The sequence below is a fragment of the Anguilla anguilla genome, chromosome 4 (assembly GCF_013347855.1).
Source record: "Anguilla anguilla isolate fAngAng1 chromosome 4, fAngAng1.pri, whole genome shotgun sequence".
Taxonomy (NCBI): Eukaryota; Metazoa; Chordata; class Actinopteri; order Anguilliformes; family Anguillidae; genus Anguilla; species Anguilla anguilla.
Window position 1 is genome coordinate 15975635 of NC_049204.1, and position 27622 is coordinate 16003256.

At 37.9% G+C, this 27622-nt stretch overlaps 1 protein-coding gene across 1 annotated transcript in view; it reads right to left on the reverse strand.

Annotated features, from left to right (window-relative positions):
* Nucleotides 1–4531: 4531 nt before the first annotated feature.
* cdh19 (cadherin 19, type 2) overlaps nucleotides 4532–27622 on the reverse strand; it is a 29374-nt gene continuing 6283 nt past the window's right edge. Inside the window, exons 2-12 of the mRNA XM_035412272.1 lie at nucleotides 17611–18020; nucleotides 16408–16702; nucleotides 14963–15082; nucleotides 13986–14153; nucleotides 13278–13465; nucleotides 11173–11426; nucleotides 9972–10108; nucleotides 9500–9621; nucleotides 8097–8214; nucleotides 7669–7920; nucleotides 4532–6404 (exon numbers count right to left, since the gene is read on the reverse strand). Coding sequence (XP_035268163.1) covers nucleotides 5890–6404; nucleotides 7669–7920; nucleotides 8097–8214; nucleotides 9500–9621; nucleotides 9972–10108; nucleotides 11173–11426; nucleotides 13278–13465; nucleotides 13986–14153; nucleotides 14963–15082; nucleotides 16408–16702; nucleotides 17611–17820 — 2379 coding nt within the window. The 5' untranslated portion in view covers nucleotides 17821–18020 and the 3' untranslated portion in view covers nucleotides 4532–5889. The remainder of the gene's footprint in view (nucleotides 6405–7668; nucleotides 7921–8096; nucleotides 8215–9499; nucleotides 9622–9971; nucleotides 10109–11172; nucleotides 11427–13277; nucleotides 13466–13985; nucleotides 14154–14962; nucleotides 15083–16407; nucleotides 16703–17610; nucleotides 18021–27622) is intronic.

The window sequence follows — 27622 nt, forward strand, 5'->3', positions numbered from 1 at the left end:
CAAAAGTGTGTCCTACAGACCCGCCTTCCCTCATTTGTGCCTGGCCCTTACATTTGTGAGACATAATTATTTGTAACTCAAAACAGAGCGGGAGTGATTAGGAGGTGAATTTGGATCAGGGGTTAGTGTCAAAGCAAAACACAGGAGCAGCCCTCTCTCCTGCCTCACATTTCCTGGTGCCACAATACATACGCCTGAACTTTTAAGAACCCAACCATTCATCTTGAAGAATGAAGGGAATGATTAAGAAATACAGAGCTGCTTGACTCAGTTCTGGATTGTACCTAATGTTATGTATTCTCTACTCTACTTGTTTTTTTTAACATACTGGCTGACCAAGAAATTAAATTTACAATTTGCAAAGTAAAACATGAAAGAAAAAAAACTTTATTTGTGGTCTCCACATTGTGAACTTCTCAGCTGTTCTACACATTGAAAATTGTGCCACAAAGCTTCCTTATATTTGCCTCCTTGCTCTGCTTTAAGAAGTTAAACCTAAAAATCTTTTGTTTGACATTTTATTTTGTCACTTTTTAATTTAAAAACCTCAAATCAGCCTTGGTATACTTTTGCTAATATTTAGCATAGCTTACTTAAATTTCATTGCAGGAAGCTCTTTAGCTGCTCTTTGTACCTTTCAAGAGCTTCTATATATCTTTTATAGAGTGGTACTCATAACTGCACACAATACCATAAATGTGGCCTGACACAGGCATTGTATGACATCAATATAACCTCAGAATTATACGTCCTGTTGGTCCTTTTCAAATAGGCACAATGCCTAGAGAAAATAAAATGTAATTTTCCAGGTTTCTGCTCACATGGATACTGGATAATGTACAAGGATCTTGCATATTTAATTTCCAATTAACTATAAATCCCAAATTAATAATATAATAAATTATTCAAAATGTTCATGAAAAATACATGCTGAACAATTTACATTAACACATAGATTTGTTTATTATATAATTTGCATAGCTAAAATAATGTTTCCAAAGTATAATATTTATTTTAGATGAGGTTGGGTTTGGCAAGCTGAATTGTGTACTAAATCATTCAGTGCATGGCAAGAGTTCCCCCTGAAACAACTCACTGCACTTTGCTAAATCTATATGTTATTATAACTATATGTTATTGCTTTTTATTATTATAGTTTTATTATGGTACTTTCTAAGCAATATAGCATAGTTTTTAAAGTTACAGAATATGCCTTTTGCAATGAACTGCAAAAGTTTCCCAAACTTCACACAAAGTGGTTCAATCTGCTACTACCATGGCTGCTTGTCATGGGAATAAAGATACTCAGAAAAGATTAAGACTGAAGAAAACAAAAAATGATGACATTTTGAATCTGTTGCCACTACTGAATCTACACAGAGTCTTTGTGTCCTGAAATTGGCCTTTAAACAGACCTGGTCATTGTCTGAATTAGATCAGAACACATATTTCTTGAATTGTTTGAAATCGATATTGATCAATTGAGAGAAATACTATTTGTGAGGCTGGTCCTGAACTCCTCCTAAGTTTGATGCAGTTGCCTTGAGGTATCCTATTCCAAATCAGTCTGTGCAAGCTCAAATTTGGGATAGGGAGAATTTCTTGTTTAATGTGATTTTAGATGGGAATGCTATTTAGGAAAATATGTGGGAAACTTTTTTCCCTTTATTTCATGGGTCTTGAGGCATACACCTTGACAGAGGCACTTGTTTGATTGTAACCTTTCCTATCTCTCGCTCTGTGTTTTGCCACCACATTAAATGCACTTTAGCTAAAAGCATCTGCCAAGTGACTAAATTGCTGTGTCAAGGTAGGTCTCACTCTGTGCCTTTATTACAAACCTGTCAAAGGCAACAAGGCAAATCAACTTCTGCCACCCATGGTCCAGAAGGTCCAAGAGGCTCTGACGACAGCCGAAGAGAAGGACCTGCCATCGCTTTTCCTCAACCAGCATCAAACAATGTGGTGAAGTTTTCTAGAAGTTTGTTTGAAAAGTGCTTTCTCGATTACTGTGTCCCCTCCTGTGAATGAGGCTGTTCTGGTTTGGGGATGACAATTCACAATTACACAGAGGATGTCTTTTGTTAGGATTGAAATTGTTTTTGAGGACAAAGTAGAAGGCTGTCTTGAAGTTTTAATTCAGTTCTGTTACCTTGTTTCCTTGATTTCTCTAGCTGAATGTGCACTGCATCATCCACAACATTCAAAAGATTTTTTACTTTATTTTAGAGTCACATATGTTTTACCCTCCATGGTGGTCTCAATTTGTTGTAATAATGAATTTAAAATGCAGGCAAAGCCGACAGTATATTTTGTTGTGAAGTTCATAGTGACCACATACTGTACTAGCACATGACATTCAATAAACATTCTATCATTTTGGATGCTAGGGAACATTGGGCCTCATTCACAAAAGTTTCCTTAAAGTATTCTTACTTTTGCTCTTGAAAGACATTCCTGCAAAAAACCAATGTGGGATTCATAAAACACGACCTTTTTGTGCACATCCCAGGTATATGAGATGATGAAACCTGATTGCTTGTAAATTTGATGTGTGTGCCTGTTCATGTGGTTAGCGTAAGGAAACACCCTAGCAATCCAATAAAAGGCATGTCGACTTCAGGGACATGTGCAAATATAAGCCAATCTTTGCTCTTTGCAAACATATCTATGTGGTCCCTAAAGACATGCTTTCTCCCCAAGGAGAAAGCCAAGTCATCCACAAGCTGCAAAATATTCCATTGCTAAAGTGTTGGGTTTGACATTGCACTTGTGCATCTTTATATAACGTCACTTTTTATCAATAAAATAAATTAATTGCATGTTCCCAACAACATTATTATTGCTAAAACTAAGATGAAAACAGGTGTGAATAAACATTGTAAACTGAAATAAAAATGAAAAGTTTTTACAGAAATTAAAACTAAACAAAAACTTAGCAAATCAGCTCTTAAAACTAAAACTAAACTGAAATTTAAATCTGAATTGAAAAATAAAAATAGAAACTAGAGAAAGATTTGAGCTTATTAAAGTATGTCAGTTTATGCAGTTAATACCAATAGCCTATTTATGTCTATAATTGTGTTGCTAATATGAGGTGTAACTACTTAAATTGACTTTGGATAAATGATAAAGCAATATAAATAGACATCTCTAATGTGTATAGCTTTACACATGTTTCCAAACACACATAGATTTTGACTGTACCAATGTGGAAATGTTTGTGGAAACGTCCTTACGCACAGTTTACAATCAAAGCTGATCATAGGCATGTTTTGTGAATGAGGCCCATTGACTTCTGTCTATGAACATGTCCCAGCTTTTTTTTCAAATCCTGTTTAATTAAGAGTTGCTAAAATGAACCTATACTGCCTAGGTAAGACTGGTCATTGAAAGGATGTCTTTACTGGCATCACATGATTGAAGAATGAAAATGTGAAAAAGAAGAACTAGCTCTAGCTAAACAAACTCAAATTGTATGGTAGCTCATGACAAAAATTAAACAATTTAACTTTCTTTTCTAAAAGAAAATAAAAATAAAAACTTGCTCCACAAGCCACAGTATCTACGAAGCATGGAAAGTGGTAATTGATTGTTTCTTGGAGGAGCAGGTTATTGCTTGTGATAAATGTGTTGAAATCAAAGATCATGAAATGAATAAGAATTATTCATTATTAATAATTATAAAATATTATTTCTCTTCAAAGAGGGTTGCTACATTAAGAATGTATTTCTATTTAATCTACAGGTATGCATGTCAAATCTTTCTAAATTACTAGCCATCCTGGTGCAGCCATTTGAGAAAATCCATTTGAATAATAATTTTAAAAATAAATGCTTTTTGATGTTGTGAGAAAATACCCAAAGGCTACATGGTCCCTAAAATTGATGAGCACAAATTTAAAAAACAAATTTATTAAATGTATTGTAGAAATATATAGCCTGGGGTATGGGATGTCATCTGAATTTTAAGAAAGTTCTCACATTTTTGTCTTCAGCTGTGTGAACACATACAGATTGCCAATGTGATGTGATAGAACAGACTGGGAACAGATATTTACCTGGTGCCATATACATGTTTGAGTGTAGATTTGTATGTGTAGAAATGTAAATATAAAATTCTTGTGGTAAATCTCGATTAAGTCAAATTTGACATAGTCAAATCTTTATTTAATTCTCTGTATATGCTTCAAATTCCTTTAAAATTACTGATTTCAAAGGATTTGAGTTCTGGAGGTAAGGACCGGCCTTAAGATAGTGACTGAACTATTAAAATGTGTTTTATCTATATACTTTAAATCTGACTTCTCTAATAAAAGAGATTCTCCTGGCCTCTATGGATACAGACAGTGTTTTTTTCAGTAAACAAGAGAAACCTGAGATGCATGCACAGGGATTTTCAGTTTGGCCGATCTGAGAAATCAGCCATGTTACACATTACATCCCTTGATAGGTGTGCACCTAGCCCCAGTCTAAGTAAACAATGTCTCTTCACACCATTCATTCAAGAATAAAGGAAACTGCAAACAAATTTGATGTTTGCCTTTTGTCCTATTTTATTTAAGCAAATAAAATTGATAATTTATGCAGACAAACAATGCAAACCAAAATGAGGAAGAGCTCCACAGGGATGGCATCTAAAATCACCTCATGCCTTTGGCTGCATTGCGCAAGTTTTACTCTTTGAAATAGTTTATTATTAGTGTATATTTTGTGTATTTTACCTGCAAATCAGAATAACAAAGAAATAAAAAATAAAAAAACTTCTTTTTTTACATCAGTACACTTTAATAGTGTGCCCCAGGCTCAGCAAATAAACCAGTGAATAAATGAAGTATCCCTATCACATACAAATTATTCCCAATGAATTATTTTACCATAATCCAAATGTAAACTGATTGCAATTGGGTAAAATGGCTCTAATATCGCCTGTCAATGCCTAAATTCCACTATAATGCTTGAAGACTGACAATGAAAAAATGCATAATGTTCCATGCTGCACGGGAAAACTGGCAACAGATACCACAATCAAGCCCCATTCAACTCTGTCTGCCATCGGTAACCAGAAGTAGGAGGAGCATTACACCTAAAGGGCACTGTGCATGTTGCAAACCTGAACAATGCTTTTGGCATTTGATGGAAGGGCTGAAATATTATTACAGATCCGCGGCAAGAATGTGTTGCTCAGTCTGTAGAGCACCTGGTTTTCAAATTCCCCAGGCTTTCAATTACCCCACCATGGCACATTCTGTACTGCAATCCCACCTCTATCTATAGCCCTTTCTGATTTTTCCCTGTCTGATTAAAGTCCAAACAAGAGCATAAAGAGAGCGGTCTGCTGTCCTAAAAAAATAAAAAAAACAATTGCGAAGCCGTTACTGCACACTGACTCACATCAGGTACTGATCAATATTTTATACATTTATCACGCAAGGTGGTTTTCTACAGTTTGTTTGTCGGAAATGTATTAGTATTGGATTAGATTTGTTTCAATAGAGCCTATCATATTTTTGGAATCACAGTAAGCAGCAGTACTGATTTAGAAATGTGTAATGCCGCGACCCAGTTTTGCACTTGTATTTCAGATTCATTCATACGTCTACATTTATATTAATCCATGTCTATCTTTGGAAAGCAAATAGGTGATACAAACTTTCTTTGTACTTAAATATTATAAATACTGAGGTAATATGACAAAACTGAAGTTAGCCTCCTTTACATATTGTTAGACAAGTTTCAAGGCACTGTGTGTAATAGAAAATAAAATAAAAAAAATAAAAAAGCAAAAAATAATAATAATAATTGTTTTAAATCAGCATATATAGCTGTCCTGATACTGTATGGTGGATGGGGGAGAACCAGGGCCCACTCATTTTTTAATGGGCTCTCTCAGAACGTCGTCTGCTCCTCTCCAGCCCCGGTCCACGGTGCGAGCCGCATGAACCTCGGCCCTGGGTCAGGGGGTCGCTCGAAGTTGGGCTCCGAGGCGCAGGAGCCCAGAGAGCTGAGGGATCCGGCGGGAGACCCGGTCCCCTCGAAGGCGTAGCTGTGGAGGCAGTCAAAGGGCGGGACGCAGGGGTCGTTGTCGGCGTCGGCCAGCCGGTCCAGGATGAACTGCTGAAAGACCTCGTCCTCGGGGCCGATGAGGTAAGAGTGGCGGAGCGACATGCGGATGCTGGCCGTCACCTCCTCCCTCCTGAGCCTCCGCTCCCTCCGCCGCGGGTGGGGCCTCAGGGGCACCGTGCGGCAGGCCACCGAATCGGCCTCCCCGACGCCCGTCTCCGAGTAGCGCAGGACCTTTTCTGAAATGTAATCCCACCGCTCGGTCCCCTTCTCTCGGGCCAGCTCCTTCTTCTGCCGTTGCTTTCTGTGTTTCCACACCGCCAGCATTAGTATGGACAGGACTGCAAGCATAAATGGGCAGGAGGGTAGTGGCCACTGCATTATTAATAGAGGAATGACAAGCAAAACGTGGCCGTTGCAGGTCAAGTACAGGCCAATATGAACAACTAGGAATCCCTTATGGAAATGGAATACACTGCAATATATTATAAATATGTAGTCCTACTGTATGTGCAAAAAACTATGATAAATATATTTCACAGACATTTATCTTAAAGTGGCAATAATTCATATATTTGCCAACATATAATGAAGTGTTGCAATATACAGATAATGTTTATTTCAGTATATTTTACAATATATTGCAGTTTCATAAGGGAACACCCGTGTGAATAAACAATTCTTTTAAAAATTTGTCTTTGAATGATTTTTTTCCCCCTTTCACACGGCACATGCATATTTGCAGAGAGGAGGACAGGGAATACACACAGCAGCAGCAGCAATTTTAAATACGATATGAACTTCAGAAAAGCCTTACTATGCTGTTCTCTGGTGGGATTTAACATTTCTGTAACCCAGCATATCACAGAACATAGAGTTCCACTCATGTGTTAATCTTAGTGATATTTAGTTTGTGTTAAGAACATTCTAGTAAACATGAGTAACCGATATCAGTTGAAGGTGCTGAATTATTAAGAGGCATTTTTGTAGTCACACACTTCATACTTGCCAGGTGATGAGAAGATGCCTAGTTGTGTTGCACTAGCTCAAACTAATGCAAATGCTCTGTTCAAAAAAAGTTATTAGGTGAAATGAAAAGATTTAACATCAACTTGAAAGCAGGACTTTTCAAGCAACAGCAGTTTTTTTTTTTTTTGCTCTGAATGAGCCAATCCTGTGTAGCACTGCATAAATAAATGCATAAATGCCCTAATTTCTCAGAATCATATTCAGAATATTCATCCAAAGCTTTCCAAGTACAAAAATAGAAGTACACTCACAAATAGACACACACACGAGCACACAGGCACACACATACACACACACACAAGCAAATACAGGTACACACAGGTAGACACACAAAGACTCTACCCCATGCAATTATGTACATGCATGAATGCCTACACTCCCACATAAGCACATGCACCCCACAAACAAAGCAGGGGCATGAGTGGTCCCCATGCCTTCAGAACATATCAGCCCTGCTTCCAGAAGAAATAAAACTCATTCAGGAAAGCTACGGGGTGAGCAGCAGAAGCCCACTCAGGTTAAAAAAAAAACAAAAAAAAAACACATTACCCGGCCAGGTGGGTACCCTCCTCTCACCTGTGAGCGTGAGCAGAGAGACCAGAATTCCGATGAGCGTCGGGACGCTGAGGCCCATGGAGATAGCGAAGGCCTCCACGCCCCCAGTGGGGCAGTGCCCGGCAGGCTGGCAGCTGCACACGCTGATGGTGAGGGTGGCAGTGCTGGTGAGCGCCGGGCTGCCACTGTCGGTAATTACAACGGGCAGGAGGTACTGGGTGCGGTCTTGCCGGTTGAAAGAACTCCTGCGGGTCAGGATACTGGCAGTGTTGTCTGTGACACGGCAGGATGGCACAGAGTGAGAATATTTTACATTCATTGTAGGACTCCTTCATGATGTGCGGTTAAATATACAAATATTGTGGTATTACTCTCAGGTCCTGTGTTAGTGTAGATGTGTCACCACCCACCAGAACCTCTTATTTTTTTTTTTTTTTTTTGGGCTTTACCTTGGTTGTCCCTCAGGGTGAAGTTGGGGTTGATGCGCTTTTCTGGAACCATGGAAAAGTAGAAATGGTGGCCCTCTGGAGGGTCATCCTGGTCCACTGCGCTAATTACCTGGACGAGCTGGAGGATTGGGACACTGTTTTCAGATCAGAGGGGTTTAGAAGGACCAAACAACCAAGTGCCACAGGAGAAGGCCTTCAAACCTCAGAACAAGCACTTTATCTTTTTAATTCAATAGAACTAATTTCTGTGAAAGAGAGATGATTCTGAAATTTGAAGAACAGATTAGGGCACTGGCCTCATTAAGAAATAACTGTTATTAAAGTCTTAGATATACATGATAGTTCTGCCATTGGGCAAGATAATTCCTTGAACTCCTCAAGTTAAAATTGATTTTAAAATGGGTTCCAAAATACAATGAGCAAAGAAATATTTTATTGATTTGGCTCTGTACTCCACATTTTAGATTTGTAATCAAACAATTCATGTGTGGTTGAAGTGCACATTCTGAGTTTTTATTTAAGTTAAGTTATTTAAGGTTTTTACAGCTAACTAGTGGTTGGCATCTTGCAGTGTGGCCTCTGTAGTTCTGTTTGCGAACAGTAGGCACTGACATTTCCAGGCCTGCCTCCTGAAGTGTGTTTTTAATCTGTCAGACAGCTTTTTGGGGGTTTTTCTTCATTAGTGAGAATTGTTTGGTCATCAACGGTAGAGGTCTTCCTTAGCATACCAGATCCTTTGTGATTTATGTTCCAAACAGTTGATTTTGGTAAGTCTAAGGTTTGGTCTATGTTTCTGGCTGTTTTTTTATTTTTTATTATTTCTCAGCCTCATACTGGCTTCCTTGGCACAAGTTGCCACAGCTATGGTCCCCGTGTTGACCAACGCCAAGGAAATCAAAAGTCTAGACACTAAGAAAGCTTTCTTATACCTGCACTAAGGAAGCAATTGAACACACCTGACTAATCAAAAACACCTGTGACACACTATTTATCTCAAATGTAATGATGCCCTGAAATGGGGGACTATGAATAAAAAGTACTGTAATTTCTACATGGATAAACCAAAATATATGAAAATACTCTTAAATAAAAGCTGAGAGAGTGCACACTGTGAATTGTTTATGTCTTTATTGCAGAGCTCACTGTTTGTGAAATACAAGATATGTGGAAGTGTGAATAACAGTTATAGAACATGTTCTGAAAGGGTTACAGGTTCAAGTCTTGAGTCACATGAATAGTGTCATTACAAATCCAACTATGTCAATGTATCATTTATAGGCTTTATACTGTGTGATTTACCAGGGATAAAGATGTTTAATTGATTATAAATTGATTATAGAGAGTGGACAAATTTCATGAAATGTGTGTGACCCTGGAATGACTTGTGACTAAAAACCACTCACCTCACCTGACTGCACCCCTTCACAGATGTATGGCCGGTACTCCTGGGAGAGCTGAGGGGCATTGTCATTTACATCCAGAACTTTGATGAAAACCAGTGCAGAAGAAAATAGAAAATTTTGTTCTAAAAAAAAGAAAAAAAAAGAAAAAAGATACCGTAATCACACACACGATCATTGAAACACACACAATTGCTTGATATATCTCCTAGATCCCCTTCCAAGATTTTTAGTACGTAATAAATCCAAGATTGCCTACTTCTGCTGTAAAAAACAAAAAACAAACAGTTGTATTGTAATACAAGTATAACATAACACAATAAAAATGTATCCAATTTGTAAACTGCCTCTGACTAAATTCTGTTCACAAGATATCCACAGAAGAAATGCAAATGAATGCATCAGCTCATTAATTGTATTACTGTGTTGTACACATACAAGGTGTGCACCATAGTACGTGTAGGATTTGGCTCACTTTTCTCTTTGGCTGTAACAGTTAAATTGTGCCAGGCTGAATCCTCTCGGTCCAGGGATTTTGCAATCATAATTGTTCCATTGTCTGGGTCTATTTTGAACTCTCTTTTCATATCAGAGCCTTTAGCAATGTAATACCTGGAGGGGAAAAAAGGGCAAGATGTGACTATTCGGTATCTCACAAAGCCATTTCACACAATACAATGGCCATTTTTGAGCTATCATGGAAATTCCAGAGCCTTTTGCAAGAATTTTTTGAGTCAGAAATGCATCACAGCTCCCTTATTGTAAGTTGGATACAATAACGAACACTTACTCCCACGAACATATACTCCCAATACACTAAAAAAATTGAAGTGTATTACAATAGAAATATATTAATTATTTCAAATAATGAAAATGTCAATAAATAATCAAATGCAATTAAATGTAAATAAATTCTAGCTTTTCCATCCTGATAAACAAAAGGCAAGCACAATAACGTGGTAATGTTGTCTGAGAAAAAAGAAGAAAAATATAAACGGAGACCTAAGAGGTTTTGGGCAACTTAAATTAATACAATGTGCTAATCGCCCCAAATCTTGGCAGTCGTTTATCGTTAAAGCAGTGATGGCAGCACTTGTGAAGACGTTCCAAAGTTGCATTAAAAAGCACCCCCCATTAAAAGGCACCATGATTAGACATTACGCACTAGTTGCCCTTTTAAGCAGTCTGTAAATCAACCAGATTTGATGCATGTAGGCAAATTATTCCACCTTGCAGCTGTGTATCACTCACTGCTGACAAATTAAATAAAACTGCATGCAGTGTGAATACTGAATGCAGCACACATTGTGCACTACCCGGTTTTTCTTTTTTTTTTCTTCCTTGCATTTGATATTTCAAGCTGTAGATGAAAAAGCATTGAGGAGAAAAGTGGGCATATTTTATTCGGCAGTTTTCATTTCATGCTAAAGTAATATGATAAATATAAGCTTGGTGAGATAAAAGCTAACTGAATGCACTGAGCTGGTAACGCAGTTGGAAATAAATTTGTGCTCCCCAGTGCCAAAATGTCTCACAAAGCAAGCTTCTGAATTACTATATGCTGAAGTGAATCCTGAGCTGATAGATAGAGGATAGATATTTATAGAGAGAGCGCACTTTCAGAGCTTGTCACCTGGGTGGAAAGCAATGTTTAATGAAAGTCAAGGTACAGTTACCTAACGGGATTATTTGCGGCGTCTGAGTCCCTGGCACTTACGACGCCCACCGTCGTACCTGCCGCCATGTTTTCCTGAATTTTCCACTCGTACTCCCCAGTCGTGAACACTGGCGGCTCGTCCACATCCTCGACAAATATCTTCAGCGTCGTCCGGTCACGGAACTCGTTATAACTTAAGAAGCGAGTGTCCACATTGTCATTGAAGGCCTCTGCAGCCATTACAAACCGCTTCTTGCTCTCGTAGTCCAGAGGCTGAGGAAAACAGCATGTTACATTACTTCTTGTGCATGGTGCTGGTTTAATGAGTGCTGGTGGTCCTATCATCTAACGCATATTAGCTATACGATTGCTGCAGACTTGATTTTTAAATGAATTAGCTATTTTGATTTATATTAACAATTACTTGAACTGAAGCAAGTAAGTAGCCATTTTACTGTCTAAAACACGGTGCATCTAGCAACCATTTACATTTCTACCAGAATATGATATATGGTCAATTTATGGTCAATGAGCCATCTACTTCGGGCTTGCTTGTGTGTCATCTGAAATATCTATGGACAAAAAGTTACTGTTGCCACATAGTTGTTTTATTTCCCTAGAGCTTGAGTTCAGCCAACCATTTCATAACAGGTCCATTTCTTCTGAATTCATTTTAAAGTACACATGCAGTTAAAGGTCTCAATATTGGTGTGCACTGATATGTGAAGTGTACCTGCATTAATGGTGCCCTTAACAGTATCACGGATCAGAATAACCTAAAAGTAATCTTGGAAGTGATGTTTGAATTTAAAATTTAAATCTGTGGAACAGTACTGTTTCAGATAATATAATTTTCTAAATAGCGAATAACACTTTTATGAAAATAATTGAATTCGATTTTCATTTTAACTGATCTTTACAGCTTCAGGACAATAATGATTTATGAACAAATAGAGATAAACAAGAGATACAGATATACTGTTATATTTAATAAAAAGAGGATTTGATCCTGCTAGCCGAGCTGCCCAAAAGTGCTCTGGCCATGTATATATTAACGGTCCATAATGACTAAAATGATGGTCAATATCACGTGACAACAAAAAGGAATATAATTCTGTATTCAAAACATCGAAAACCTTATTGGAATTGGCTAGCTAGCATGGCATGGTGACTGGCTACTGCATACTTATAAAGTACAAGCACTTCCAAAAAGAGCCATGCTCGCCAATTGAAATTCTAAGGAACAGTGGTGTTTCTCCGAAAGCCATTTGCCTGGTTGACAGGTTTTGCACATTATATGGTTTAAATTAGGTGTTCATTGTTTTGTCAGCTCAGTAAGCAAGAGAAAATAAGAACCACTGGCCCAGATTGCTGTGATGGGAAACCTCCTCCCTTTTTTCTAGCAATGTTTCCCCACACCTTTACCCTCCTCCTTGTGATAATTTTATATTAGTGTACAAAACACTAGAATGTTTCATATGACTTTTACTCTTGTATACTTTTATCTTTGTGAAGTCACTCTAAGATTCTGTCCCTTAGATAGAAACCCAATTCCCAATTCAAAATACAAGCTTTGAACATCTTTGAACATCAGTGCCAATACTAAGATCTCCAAGTGTGGTCAATACAGCCTCAGATGTTTTTCATTGACACATTTTGACATTGAATTTCCTTATGTTACTTCTGGGTGCAGAAAAATCTTTTTCATCTGAGGCCTTGTGCCTGGTTTATGCAACTATCAAGCTCCCAATGAAAAACAGGAAATCAAAAAGTCAGTGGCTGGAGAATCTCAGGGGAAGGGCTTGAATTACACGGAATATGTGTTTTGGCCTAGCTACAAAGACTATGCATAAATGCACTGTGGAAATTTCTAAAAATGAAACATATATATATATATAAAGCACAATTGTGTGACAAAAAAGAGAAGAAAAAATGTGGCTATATAGCCAGATAATTTGCTGCTTAGCTGCTGCCTAAGCAATCAAAACAATGCCATTAAGCACAGACACTGCTGTACCCAAAAAGTATGTCCTGGAGTATGCATTGGTAGGTTGCTTTTATTTTGTGTTTATTTTATGTACTGCACTTGACACCACACAAATGGCTGCGTTGAGGACTGTTTACCTTGACAAGCAGTATCACCCCCTCCTGTGTCACGGGGTCGGTGCGGATCTGGAAGGTATCGCTGCCGTCCGCCTCCTCAAAGCTGTAGTTCATCCTGGCATTGATGCCAACATCTGGGTCATCGGCCATAATCCTGCCCACAGTGGTACCCACAGGGGCAGACTCTGCCACGGCAAAGGTAAAGAGATCTGCGGACATTTGGGGTTACAAACCACAGGAATTAACTTTGATGTGTGAGCTAACATGCTAATGTGTGAGGTTCCTTGTTTAGTTTTAAGTTTCAGTTTTAGCACAGATAGATTAAGAAAGACAGTCAGATGGACCAATAACTGAATATCCAATGCTATGCACAGTAGTGAAGCTGCAACGGTGGTAATTGGCTACAGGAGTTTTATCAGTGCATTTAAATAATTGTTAGTGAACTAGCGAGACTACGCCTCTCTGTTTACTTTCTGTCCCTGCTGGTGAGATCAGTGGCACAGTGCATCACTGCAAAGCCAGGGAACACAGCAACAGTGAACGAGCTCACTCCAAACAAAGAAACAGCTATGTATAAAACAATCAGTGTGTTCAATCAAATGTGAATATTTTGGTTCATAATGAAAGAGGAAAACCATATTGCTACTTAGTGAGCTTGCTAATAACTAAGTGGTGTGGTGCCCCAGGCTGCATTTGACAGGTGGGTGAGACTTGGCAGGTATGACTTACTGTGTTGGAATGTAGGTCCATTATCATTGACATCAGACAGGCTAATGGTAACTGTAGTTGTGGCAGAGTGGCCCCCAGAAAGACCCATCATGTCTTTCACCTGCACAATCACTAGGTACTTCTCTTGTGTCTCCCTGTCCATGTTGGGCCATGATGTCACAATGATACCTGAAAGTAAAATACAACACAATGTTCTACAGGGTAACCTAGGAGTTGTACGGGTGCAAGTTCTAAACAGATTTCTTTATAAATCTAAACAGCAAATGTTACATACAGATACTAGGAAATATTTACCATAGATATTACATAATGTTGTGATAATTTAGAGTCTGAAATTCACTGTCTTCTCTCAAAAAGAAGGCTACATACTAGCCAGTCAACTGAACAGGGTATAAAAGTGGAAGTAGCCTATGTTATAACTCTTCAACCTACAGAAGCCCTGAAAGGTGAAAAAAAATGCTGTAAAAGTTGTATATTAGATATCACATTTTCATTGCATCAGGTATATATTGTCCCAAATCAGAGCATATCAGATGATCAATTTTCTCAAATAGGCTTACACAGACAATAGTTGGAATAAGACACTTCATGTGTAGCTTAACAGTCCAGCTTGTAGACAGGTGATCAACTAGCAGGGGTCCTTAGTGGAGCTAAAACCCACAAAAGCTTTTAATTCCTATGCAATGCCCTACACAGTCCACATTTAAAACCAGACCACAGGGCCCATCCACACTCTACAAGAGTTCAATACAGGATGAGTCACTCAGCAGACCCTGCACAAGACAATTTCATTGAAAAATCATTTTTGTTTTGTTTTCTTGCACTTCAGACATTTTGTCCAGGCCAGTGTGCAATGTCCAGATTTCATGAAAGTAAAAGCAAAGGTTGCTGTGAATGTGAATACTGGTATTGGAGATACTTGAGATACTTCAGCAAGTAATCATATTTCTGGACACATTTTGTGTTGTCATGACTACCTGTCTTGGGCTCCACAGAGAAGTATGGCTCCCCCTGCTGTATGGAGTAGATGAGCTTGGCATTGTTCCCATACAATGGATCATCTGCGTCTGTGGCTGTCACCTGCGCCACTGTGGTCCCTGTGAAAGGAGGCGTCACACAGGGATGCATTGGCTTTATCCGCTGTTCATGTCTACAGGAGGAAATAATTATGCAGGTGTCCTGCAGAGTAGGTCTATCATTGGCATTGGGCAATACACACGCTCAGAGCTATTCCCCAACATTGCGCTGGGATTCACACGTTTCCATAACTGCCATTACGGTCCTGCCGTGACAAATCTCTTTCTCTGGCCCCAGTTCAAAAATCACAAAGTGTTTAGCGCTTAACTTTGATTAACATAATTAAGCAGGCGATTTATTTAATTCTATTTTACAACGCTGTTGGTTGAATTCATTATGATAAGATTGAAGCCTGCATTCTTTCCCTGATTTGGAATACCTAATCTTATATCAGTGCTCATTACTGGATCCCCTGCTATCAATTTGGAAGAGCACAGACATGCACACTCTCTCCTATAAAAAGCATGCAGTGTCAAGCGTCACTTCCTATCACTCTGCAGCTCACAATTCAGGCTTGCACAGAGATGAGTTAGGGGAAGGCTCTTCATTTGCAGTTCAGCAGCTGGACTTGCTGGTGCCCAATTGACCATTGGGGGGAAGTCGCCAGAGAATGATGATGTGGACCCAGCCAACCGAACCCTCCTTAATTATGGGCAATGCTACCACCAATTAGGTGCCCCTTTATGGCACTGCTGGCCACACTGGCATGGTCAGATTTCTATGCAGAGTGAGGGGTGGGCAGGGGGGGGGGGGCATCTTTGTATTGGAACAACAGCACTACCTTATTCAGTTGAGTGATACTTTAATTTCTTTACAAGTGTTTCATTAAAACTCATAATAAATATTGGTGATAAGTTGAAATCAAGTTAAATAAAAAACACAAAGGGCCGCGGTTTGAACCGGCTGAAGCTTTTCCGTGTTGAGTTTGCATGTTCTCCCCATGCGTGGGTTTCCACCAGGTACTCTGGTTTCCTCCCACAGTCCAAAGACATGCTGCGTAGGCTACTTGGGGGAGAGGGGCTTTAACAGGATCGTGTTGTAAATAAACATGTGTGCTTACTCAACCGATAACGTATAAATAGAGGTGAAATTATTATTTTTTTTTAATTAAGAAAGAAAACTATCCCTTTAGTCTGGGAGCTCACTTTACATTGGAAAATGTACAACTACATGAGCACATTTATTGGAATGTCTCATGCTATTTGCACTCAAATTACAACAGGAACAGATATATGTGACAAATGTGGAGATAATCTGTATTGAATGTAGTCTAACTGTTTAAGCAGTAAAATAATTCAGTTATAATGCTCTTTCAAATTTCGAAAATATTGTGTGACAAACTTACCGACAGGACACATTTCGGGAATGCTGGACACGTAGGGCTCATTTATGAACTGTGGCATATTGTCGTTTATGTCCTGGACATGGATGATGAACTCTGACCCCATTTCCACCGGCTGATTGGTCCTTCTGTTTAAAGCCTGGCCGCGGAGGACATAGAAGGCCTTCTCCTCTCTGTCCAGCTTCCTCAAAGTGATAATTTTGCCTGTAAACTCATCTATATGGAACACGTCCCCAGCACCTTCTCCTGACAAAACGTACTTGATAGAAAGGTCCCCTTTGTCAGAGTCTGATTTGAGCTGTCAAAATTATAAGACATATGAGACAGTGAGAAAATAACATTTTTTTCTTCTGATAGGTTGTACGTAGTCAGAGTTTTATGCATATGCAAGTACATACACACACCCCCACACATACCCTCAGCTAATATCCATTTAAAATCAATCACGCTGTTGTGCACACCCAATCTGCACACAGAAATGTGAATTACAGATGAAGATCAAAAAATAAAATAAAATCTGACCATATTACTCATTAATGCAACAATGGCAAATTAGTTTTGTGATGGCAAAACTTGGGTTACAGGAATGTTATATTAATATCAAAATGCACAAATATTTGAAGGTGTGTGATTAGATCTGTGCTGACTTTGGTACCTTAGGTGTCTGAATGACTATTATGATAAATCTCAGACACCACTGGCTACTTTTTCCATCAGTCATCTTGTTTGCATTTCTAATATTGAGAACAAAAAACAAATACCACTTCTCTTAAGAACAATCAGAGAGAAATTGTATTTATGAAAATTACTGAATGGCATTTTAAAACACCTTGAATGTCTGGCGTGTATCATAGTAAACATGAAAAAAAATAAATAATAATAATAATATATATATATATGCATTCATATGTATCAATGTTTCAGGGCATCTCCAAAATGTAGTGGTGCATTTTTTATAATCTAGTGGTTATTTAATTAAACCAGAAGTTTTGATACCTAGTATTCACATCAATTGTGTGTGTGGCTGTGAAAGCTGTAAGAGATTGGCATTTATAGGCAATTCACATAGATAATTTACCTCGAACACTGTCATAGACATGGTAAAATAAGTATGTATGGCTTTCGTGAGGAGAATAAAAACAGCTTCTATGTATTTTATGCACGTGGTAACAACAACTTAATTTCAAATATCTCTTCAAAGTGTACCTGCCCAATATTTTGGGGAGCTGGCTGTTCTTCCTGGATAAAGAATTGTGTCCAAATCCAGCCACGCTTTAGGCGGTGTCGCATCGTGTGTGACTTTTTGGTCGGCTCGTGGAGATCCACACTCTGCCTCACCGCCCACACTTCATTTGTTACACAAAAACCAATCACGGAGAAGACAATTAGCATGTCCAGCAAAGCAGAACAAGTCATTGTTCAATTTTGGCTGTGTCTTTTTTTTTTTTTTGTCTTCTTCCACTCGATATTAGGCAAACAGAAAATGGTGTCGCTGTTCCATTGAAATGGTGTCCTGTTCCTCTCTTTGTGTCACAGGAACACGCCGAGAAAATACTAATATCTGAAGGGAGACGTGCTGCACACCAGTAGTTTGTTTTCCGTAGCATCCCATCTCTCTGTAAAATAACAAGAAAAAAATATATATTTAGGAAAATACACAGCATAATAAATCTTTGAAGGTCCAGGAAACTAGATTCAAGTTGTGGTTATATTCCCCAGAAGTGACAATATATTGACTTTTCAAACAAATTATAGACATTAAATTGTAATAAACACTATTAGATTATTGTGACCAGTTCAGCAGACAAGGACAGGGTGGACGTGTTTCCTGCGCTCATTAACATTCATCCATTTATGGCATAAAAGCACCTTCCAATAGTTAACTAACCAGACTTCTTAACTGCGGTAGTCTTTGGGTTTGTCCATTCGTGTGTGGTGTTTCCTTTTGAGGTGACAACAGGGCTCCCCAATGTGTAAGTCAACCCCAAATCTAAAAACCACTGTTGGCATTTTCGATATGCATTGTTTCAGTCCTTTCCATTGTGGTGGTCTGATCTTTACCTCTGATAGCTAATGCTACTGGCTAACTGGCTAGCTAGTGAGCAAGCTGAAAACTTACTGTAAGTACCACAATCTGGTGTTGCCTTGTGAACAAACTGGTTGCCATAACTGAGTGTCAGGAAAAAATGACAAGTAAAATAAATTATATATTTTCAAATCATACCGCATGACATTGGCTTATTTTTATTTTGTTGTCTTCATGATTTTTCCAGTTATTTTCAATGATACATCATAAAACGCATGCTAAAATTGAGGATTCATCTTATGTTAGGCTTTGCCTGTGCCCCGGTGGCAACCCTTCCTAGTTTGAAAACCCCAGCTTTAAACTTCTTCTTGAGGGGAGTCCTTTAACCATAGAGTGTGCTTAAACTCTGCTACCGAGGGAGCCACATATGCCCACAGTACGGCATGGAGTCTAAGATAAATTTAAAAAGATGAGCCCGATAAATTAAAAATTTGTCAAGGTTCCTGGAAGCTAAGAAGGCCATATTCATTATAGATGTCCTTAAGATTATTACTCCCTGCCCGAGACCAAGATACTGAGGAAAAGGGTTGTTTTCCAGATAAAAGCCTTTTATTACGTCAACTAGGTGACTGATAGTGTCGTTTTCATTCTTAATTGCTTTTCCATAGTTGTAATTGAGTATATGATCACTGGTCCATACAGCAAGATTATCTTTTTAGAAGAGTGACCTATAGGATATCAGGGATACTAACACCTCTTCAATTGCCTGCCAAGGCATCACAGAACCACCTTTTTGTTTTGCTTTATAGAGTGTTGAATATTTGCTATGTGGCCATTTCTTCCCCATGAAAATTTTTGCAGACCAAAATCAAGTTTGCCTCAATAATCTGGAAGGGGGAAATGTCATGGTGCTAATTAAATTTATTCAAGGGAAAATGTTTATTTTTACCTTTGATATATGAGACTGTAAGGAGGCTGGCATGGCAGACCACCTATCCATATCTTCTGGAATGTATCCTAGTAGTTTGATCTAGACATTTTAGTGAAGGAGGGGAATAAATTAATCAATAATAATAAGAATACTATTTGGCACCTGAGTTTCCAGCACAGATTCATTAAGATGTCCAGACCTTGTGCTAAACTGTACATCCACAACATAGAGCAGAGGGATGCTGCATGACTGTTTGAACTTAATAGGCATTGCTAATCGATTATATTTTGGGCCAGGGATTCTAGCAATAAGGCAGACAATCATATTTCATTACAAACAAATTGTTGTACTAACTCAGAAACATGCCATATATTTCATGAAATTGTATTCAGTACATCAGTAAGAAGTACTAAAATGTTTTTGATGATTTAATCCTTTTACCTCTTTGCTGACATGTCAAAATAAATGTACCCTCAAGAAAAAACTATAGATTGAGATTTTGCTTTTCTTGTTACAAATGTCCTTGTACTGGGAACTGTAACCAAGCCATGACCCATACATTGAACATGTGAACAAAGCAGTCATGTTCTTAAGTAAGACAACAAACAGCACTCATCCGCAGCAGACCATTTGCACAATGCAGGGACTTGAACACACATTTTGGGGTAGGGGCTGAAAAAAAGGCACCCGCCTTCCTACCACCACCCACCACCGAGACAGGGTTGGAACACACATTCTGCAGTTGGACGCGCGTGACAAAGGCATTGTTCGTTCAGCAACTGTTGAATTTTAATTAGCAACAAAATTTGAAGGTTAAAGAAAACTGAAACTCCCGCTGAATTTCAATTGGGCTGTGAATAAAATCTTGTTCTTTATTTTGTATTAAGTCAGCATGTTCCCTACAGTAAATAGCTGAGCAGGCTACTCACAATGTGTTGTATTGATCTATAGTCAAATGGGCAGTGAACACAAAGGTAACTGTGCTTTGAAATGAGGATGCCCATCATTGGTCGTTCGGTAAATTCTGTACATGCTCCATAATAGGTTGAAAACTGTTGCATTTTTCCTATTTTGAAGATTAGGTTGAGCCAGTCATAAATGTGGAGCGTACTGAGGGAGATGGTTATTCTGCCCCATCCTTTACTTTTATGTGGCATTTAGGATGAGGGTATACACACAGGCATAATGCACACCAGAGAGTCAGGTAGTAGGTTGTAGAGATATATGGTTGGTACTATTGTGCAAGCTTGTACTAGCATGATAGCATCAAGACATGGGAAACTGATTTTTTATATTATAACTTCAGCTGCTCCAGTTTACAAGCCAGTATATGTGTGTGATGCAGGAGGGAATGTGTGGGTGTATTCCGGTATTGGTGGCTAGCGATGTCACAGTGAAACTGTGGTCGAGGAAGTGAATGTGCATGAAGCAAACCAGCAAGGATAACAATATTCTGCAAAGTTCAAAAGGGATGCTCAATCCCAAACTATTTTGTTCATGTTTGTTTTTTAAGTCTTTCAACAGTCCTAACACAAATGTGCGAGGAAATGCAAAAAGAAGAAAACGTATTACAAAAATGAAAGCTTTACACACACACACGCACACACATACACATACACATACATGAAGAGTAACACAATCACAACTATATTGATGAACTGTTTAAGGTAGGTTGTGTTAGTCTGATATTAATTGTTCTGAAAAATAATAATAAAATAAAAGAAAATAAAAATACCAGTTCTAATTTAGATCGATGTAGTGTGTAATTGCAATAGAGCTGTCCCATCTGCTTTCAGAGTGGCTGTCTCCTTCAAGTTATAATTGACTTGTAAATGGTTTCATATTCACATTGGCTATTTCTTACTTTCCAGTCTGTAAGATCACTGCAACCACAATAACTAGACCCAGAACATGAAAGCTAACATCCAGGTACTTGGCAGACTGTATCCAGCTTCCCATGAACAGAAACTATAACTGTACCCTGGGCTGAGAGTTTGATCAAGACACTTCCACTGACTAAAAATACAAACATATTACAGCAAGCATGGCTACAGATAGACAGTACATGGGTAGAAATAATAATAATAATAATAATAATAATAATAATAATAATAATAATAAACATACACTATTAAGACCAAGGAGGTACACGTTGCAAACTCTGAAAAAGTGTCATTAACAGTTCAGATTGACAAACAGGAACACTTATTATACGAAAGCAAGGGGATGAAAAGAGCAATGTGGCATCTGATGCTAGGCTTATGTATTATCTGCTGTCAGCCACCACTGACATGCAGTATATGTTTTATATACGTCATTATATATTTTCTTACTATTTGTGTGTGTGTATGTGGTTGTGTGTGCATGTGTGTGTGAGTGCACGCACTTGTGTACAACAACAAAGACACAATTCAGCAACTGCCAGAGATCATCCAAATTATGAAAATTGTTGCCACCTCCCGAGGTGCTGATTTGCTGCAATGATGCACACTTCTCTGATATTGCCGTATATTGTATAGGTGTACAGTAGTATGATGGTTATGTGTGATTTAATTTTTATAACGGTATATTTTTCTATTTATCTTTACTTTGAAGACTTCATAACTCCAGCTCCTTAGCAAGTCCTTCAGCCAGGTAAGCGATATATAGTGTGTGTAAAATGATATCCATGTACACTGCACACACACACACACACATGCACACACATACCATTCCATTAACTAGTACATTAGACTAAGTGACTAAAAGAACCATGCTCTACCATGGATGAAAGCCTCTTATTATTCATTACATTATTTCCTTAAGTATATTGCTGTATTAATCTAATTTCATGGTAAATGGATTTATTACAGTTATAATAAAATGTTGTCACACTATACAATGGTCTCTTAATAACTGTGTCAAAGTATAATACGTAATATGAAATATGCATTTTGTTTAATCCGGTATTATTAAATGGTAAATGTATCGTTAAAGAGATGGAGGTTTCCAAAACCCAACAAGGATTGGTAAGCTGTATACATGCTGCTCAGAACAATGCATACTGCAACCTTGTGTGAAATTGTACCTGCTTTTTCTTTTCTTTACACTGTGATACTGCACTGGCCTACTGATAATAATAATAATAATAATAATAATAATAATAATAATAATAAAAATAATAATAATAATAATAAAATAATAATAATAAAATTAGTAGTAGTGCAACTTTAATGCTAATGTTTTAGGAGGCAAATACAACAGGAACTAAAAAGAATTGGCAATAGTATTTTTACATGTGAAACCATTTCAAGTTCATAAATGTTTGGTAAAATACCATTCAAGTTCAGGAATATTTGTAATGTATTAAAACTTTTTTTTTTTTTTAAGCTTGTTCCTTGTAGAGTGTATTAGGCTGCCCAAACAAAGAACACTTCACTGGTCTTGCATAAGTATGTGTAGTTGATGCGCATTCCCTGTCTGTCTCTTGCTCAGACAGGGGTAATCGTTGGCTTAAAATGCCAAAATACAAACAGCGGAACTGATAGACCTTACAGTTGTCTTGCTGTGCTGCGTTCTTCGTCAGTACAATTTAACACACTAGCCTGATGGCACATCATCACTGATTTGACTTATTATGGAAAAGACAAGAGGAAATGCATTCTGAAACGCGTAGGCTCTTAAACTGTCAGTTCCAAAGTTTCAAATTGTACTACTTTTTGGATTTGTTTCTTGCCATGATTTATTTGAGCTGAGTCTCCTTATGTGTTATCAGCATCTCTGTCATACCATGTCCTTACCATTACCCTGTCAAAATGACAACCCACTGTGCATCTCTGAAGGTGTTATAACAGTGTTTGTGTGGATTTATTTGCTTTTGTGGGTGGGCAGATGTGTACCTGAATGAGTACTAATGCTTCTTTTAACATTGTATGTCTGTACAAGATCTCATCCATTTATGTCTGTATGAGTAGCTTGCATGTGCAATTTTGGAGTTTGTTTTTTTTGTCAAAACTTTATATACTTTAACATTATATAATACTATACTATACATGTATTATATACTTACACATTGAATGTTTAGAAACATAAAACATGTGCAGGAAGCAATGATGAGTTCCAAAATGAGAGGACATATGTAGCATGCCAAGGGTTGAATGGGTTTAAGACACCCGTGTTAACATCATGATTTTTTTTTTTTTTTTGGTCTTGAATACTTGAAATATATATAAATATAAACATACATGCACACACAGTACATGACCAGAAGTATGTGGACACCTGCCATCCAAAATCTCATCCAAATTTATTGGCATTAATTTGGAGTTGGTCCACCTTTTGCTACTCTAATTACCTCCATTCATCTAGGAATGCTTTATATTAGATATTGGAGCATTGCTGCAGGGATTCGCTTCCATTCAGCCAAAAGAGAATTAGTGAGAACTGGCAGTGATTTGGCGCTTGGCTCACAGGTGGCTTTCCTACTGATCCCAAAGGTGTTGGATGGGGTTGAGGTCAGGGCCCTGTGCAGGCCAGTCAAGTTCTTCCACACCATTCTTTACAAAACCATACCTATATGAACCTTGCTGTGTTATTGTTATTATTATTATTATTATTATTAGTCGTAGTAGTAGTAGTAGTAGTATACCTTTGCTTTTGTTGATTGAATAAAGTAATCATGCCATGTGCATGTGGAATGACCACACTTTTCAGTACTTGCTGTTATTGTGTATTCAATTTAATATTTGCTTATTTCCTAAGAATCTACAAGTGAAGCCTTTCATGAAGACAATAACATTTTTATGGATAAGAGGCAATCCAAATATCAGGTTGGTCTTCCCTCTTCAGACTTCTTCCCAAATACTCTACATTTTCAATAGAATAGCAAAAAATAACTTACTAAAGTAATCAACATTTCCAGGAAGGCCAGGACGTTAAAAAAATTAAAAGTGATGCAACTCTAAGAAAACTAATTTTAGAGTTGAAGAAGTCTAACTTTGCATCCAGCTGGATGAGGAAGCCTCAAAAAATGAGAAAGAACAAAACACGTTATTGTACTTCATTGGAGGAAGCACAACGACATTCCTCAAACATTACATAGAGTCTCCAGCCCTTATGACTAATTTAATTAAACTCCTTTCAGTGAAATGGATAAGGACATGCTTCTGCAATTAATAACTTTCAATGGTATTTATGTAAATATAAAAAGTTTGGAACATTGCAGTATGGTCAAAATAAAATCCTTAAAGTTCAGTGTGCCTAACATCTTTCTGTAAGCTTGTATGATGAGCAAGTAGAGGCTCTTATAGGACAGAATTCTGGATAAAACTGAGAATTTTCATTTCTGAGGAATCAGGAATAGAACCAATTACAAACCGTTAGCATATCTACTGTGAAGGTCTAAAACATAATTCTGTGGTGTGTTTTAATATATAGATGTGAGCTTCATTTGAGTTTATGACACAAACATAAAAATCTGAACAATCGAAAAAAAATGTAAAAAGTTATTTCAGCAGCAAGAGGGGAACTTTGTGAGATAAACATATTTATAGATAAAATCATGGTCTGTTTTTTTGGCCTAAAAGAATAATAAAAAAAATAAAATAAAAAAACATTTGCAAAACACAAACTGCTCTTTGCATTTTTGCTTCAGCAATTAGCAAACTAGAGGCAAATTCAATTATGCATTATGCACGTCCATAAACATCTGCCATTGCATCAGCCAGAAAACAATAAAACACAAAAAATGGCATAATTTGTTCCAAGCCTTGTGCTGTACAGGATTAGTCAAACACACACTTAGAAACACTGAAAGTAGTTGCAAGCCTGCCAGCCTGCCATCTTGTGCCATACAGCCACTACAGATGATGCTGCTGCCTGGCTCATCTTCAACCTTTCCAAGTTCTCCCACGTCACTCCTCTGCTGAGGTCACTCCACTGGCTACCGGTCACTGCCAGGATCAGGTTCAACGTCCTGACCATGCCTACACTGCGGCCAACAGGACGGCCCCGGTCTACTTATAAGGACATGATGGAATTCTATACGCCTGCTCAACCATTCCGCTCTGCAGCTTTCACCCTCTCCCATCCGGGTAAAGGGTTCTCGCTCATCCCTATCACGGAGCTTCTCCACCCTAGCTCCCCAGTGGTGGAACGAACTCCCTGTCCCTCTTCGAACCATTCCCTCATTACCCATCTTCCACTGTGGCCTGAAGACGCATCTCTTCAGATTATACCTGGACAAACCGAGACCACTCTGCAGATCATTTCACTTAAATTCCCCTCTTTCATGCCACTCATGTTACATGTACCTTCATTCCAGCACTTATCGTACTTTGTATTATCGTCCTAATGCTGTAGCTTGTACTGCCCCCTAGTTTGACTTAGCATAGGTTAGGTAAGAATAATGTTCACTGTGTGAACTGGACTATGTTCTTGTCTATGAATAACTGTACAAAATGAGTATTGTACCTAATTGAATCTGTGATTTGTAGTTGTCCCAATGACCTTACTATGCATTGTTGTACATCGCTTTGGATAAAACCTTCTGCTAATAAAATGTAATGTAATTCCATTTAAAAGTTCATTATGTGTAAGTGTTTAAAATACTGATATAAATGGTATTACAAGTAATGCAGTTAATTTATTACCATAAAGAGTGGCATTTCAAATTTATGGACCTGTTATGGTGCAATGTCATTTTTTAATTGTGCCCCACCTAGTAGATCACAATAACTACCTTTCTACATTGTTATATGAAAAATGAAGCAGAACCTATAACTATATTTCAGTAAATTTATATTAGAAAGACAGCTGTCTGGATTCAAACATTTGTTTTGAATTTATAAGCAAATCCATGAAGTCTTCTTTATTCATAAATAGTTATTTGAGTTCAGTAATCAACAAAAATATCTCACTATAAAGTGAAGAAAATGTAAAACATAAAATGATCATTTTTTTATGAACACTTTTTATTTGAAAATCAAATTCAGTAAATCGACACCAATATGTCATAAATTCAGGATCTGAAGTCAGAATCTAACAAAATGGAAGCATGGTGATGAAAGGGTTTTGATTATCTCTTCCTGATTGGTCCTCGGTATGAATCTATGCCCTTTTGCAAAGGTATCGTGATCTCCAAGTTACTTTGTGAATCTCCTGTTTCAGTTACTTTATTCACTCTTCTAAAGCCTTGCCCCCACATCCCCTTCTCCTCAAAAGCAGTCTTTGTAGTCCTTAAAGAGCCTTTTTTATGCCTTCGTTCAATCAGCCAAGGGGAAGAGAGATGGAGGAGGTCTGGAAGCATGTTCTTTCTTTGGTTCAAGCCTAAAAGCAACAGTGAACTTCTTTTGTAGTCTGTCCGACGACATTAAGCCAGAAGCATGCACAAGGGAGATGCAGTCTGGAACTAATAATAGTGTAAATGATGCACAGCATTGGCAGCTTTGATCCTGTCGTCATCGGAAACCTCATCTCATGCCACTGCAGTAGAGTGAATTAAGCTTCAGTGAGAGCAGACTATTAAAAGCGTCTCGATCTTATTTGCAGTGTGACTTAGAGGCGGTTGTGTGGAAGTTGTGTTTTAGGAATATACAATGGAACAAGCCTTCACAATATGAAGAGGAGGGCTACATAACCTTTTACTCATATACAGTACTGTTTTCTCACCAGTGTGAAAAGGATGTATCCTATGAGTGAAATTGACATTTCAGAGAATGAGCTCTGACTGTACATTATCATTATAATTTTTCTGTGATTTGTAATACTTGATATTTTAACTTTCTCATATTTAAAATGCCATATTTGATACCTTTTCAAACTGTCATTTTTGTAACATATCTATATATCTGTTCTGCAATTGCTCCGTTGAGCTATTTTCCATTGGTACCATCATGTGTGACAATCCTGCCAAGTATTCAAATGTTATGATGCATATATTATTATTGTATAGCTATTTAGGCCACTATAGCAGAGACTCGGTGTATTTCAAACTACTTTAGGTGAAAGATGTTTTGTGGGTTTATATTGCTGTAATCAAGATATCGGCTAAGCTCCTCCTTTTCTTAGTTTTACAGAGGAATGTGAACATGGATGAAAGTTGAAATGCTATGAAAAGCATGTCTTTGAGCCAGTGGTCCACACTATTGGTCCTGGAGAACTGCATCGTCTGCTGGCTTTTTTATTTAAGGCCAATTTCTACTTCAGCAACAGAATGTCACTGCAACCCAATGACATGTGATGGATGTTACTGGTCGCAGCAACATTTGGTTTATACTTCAGGC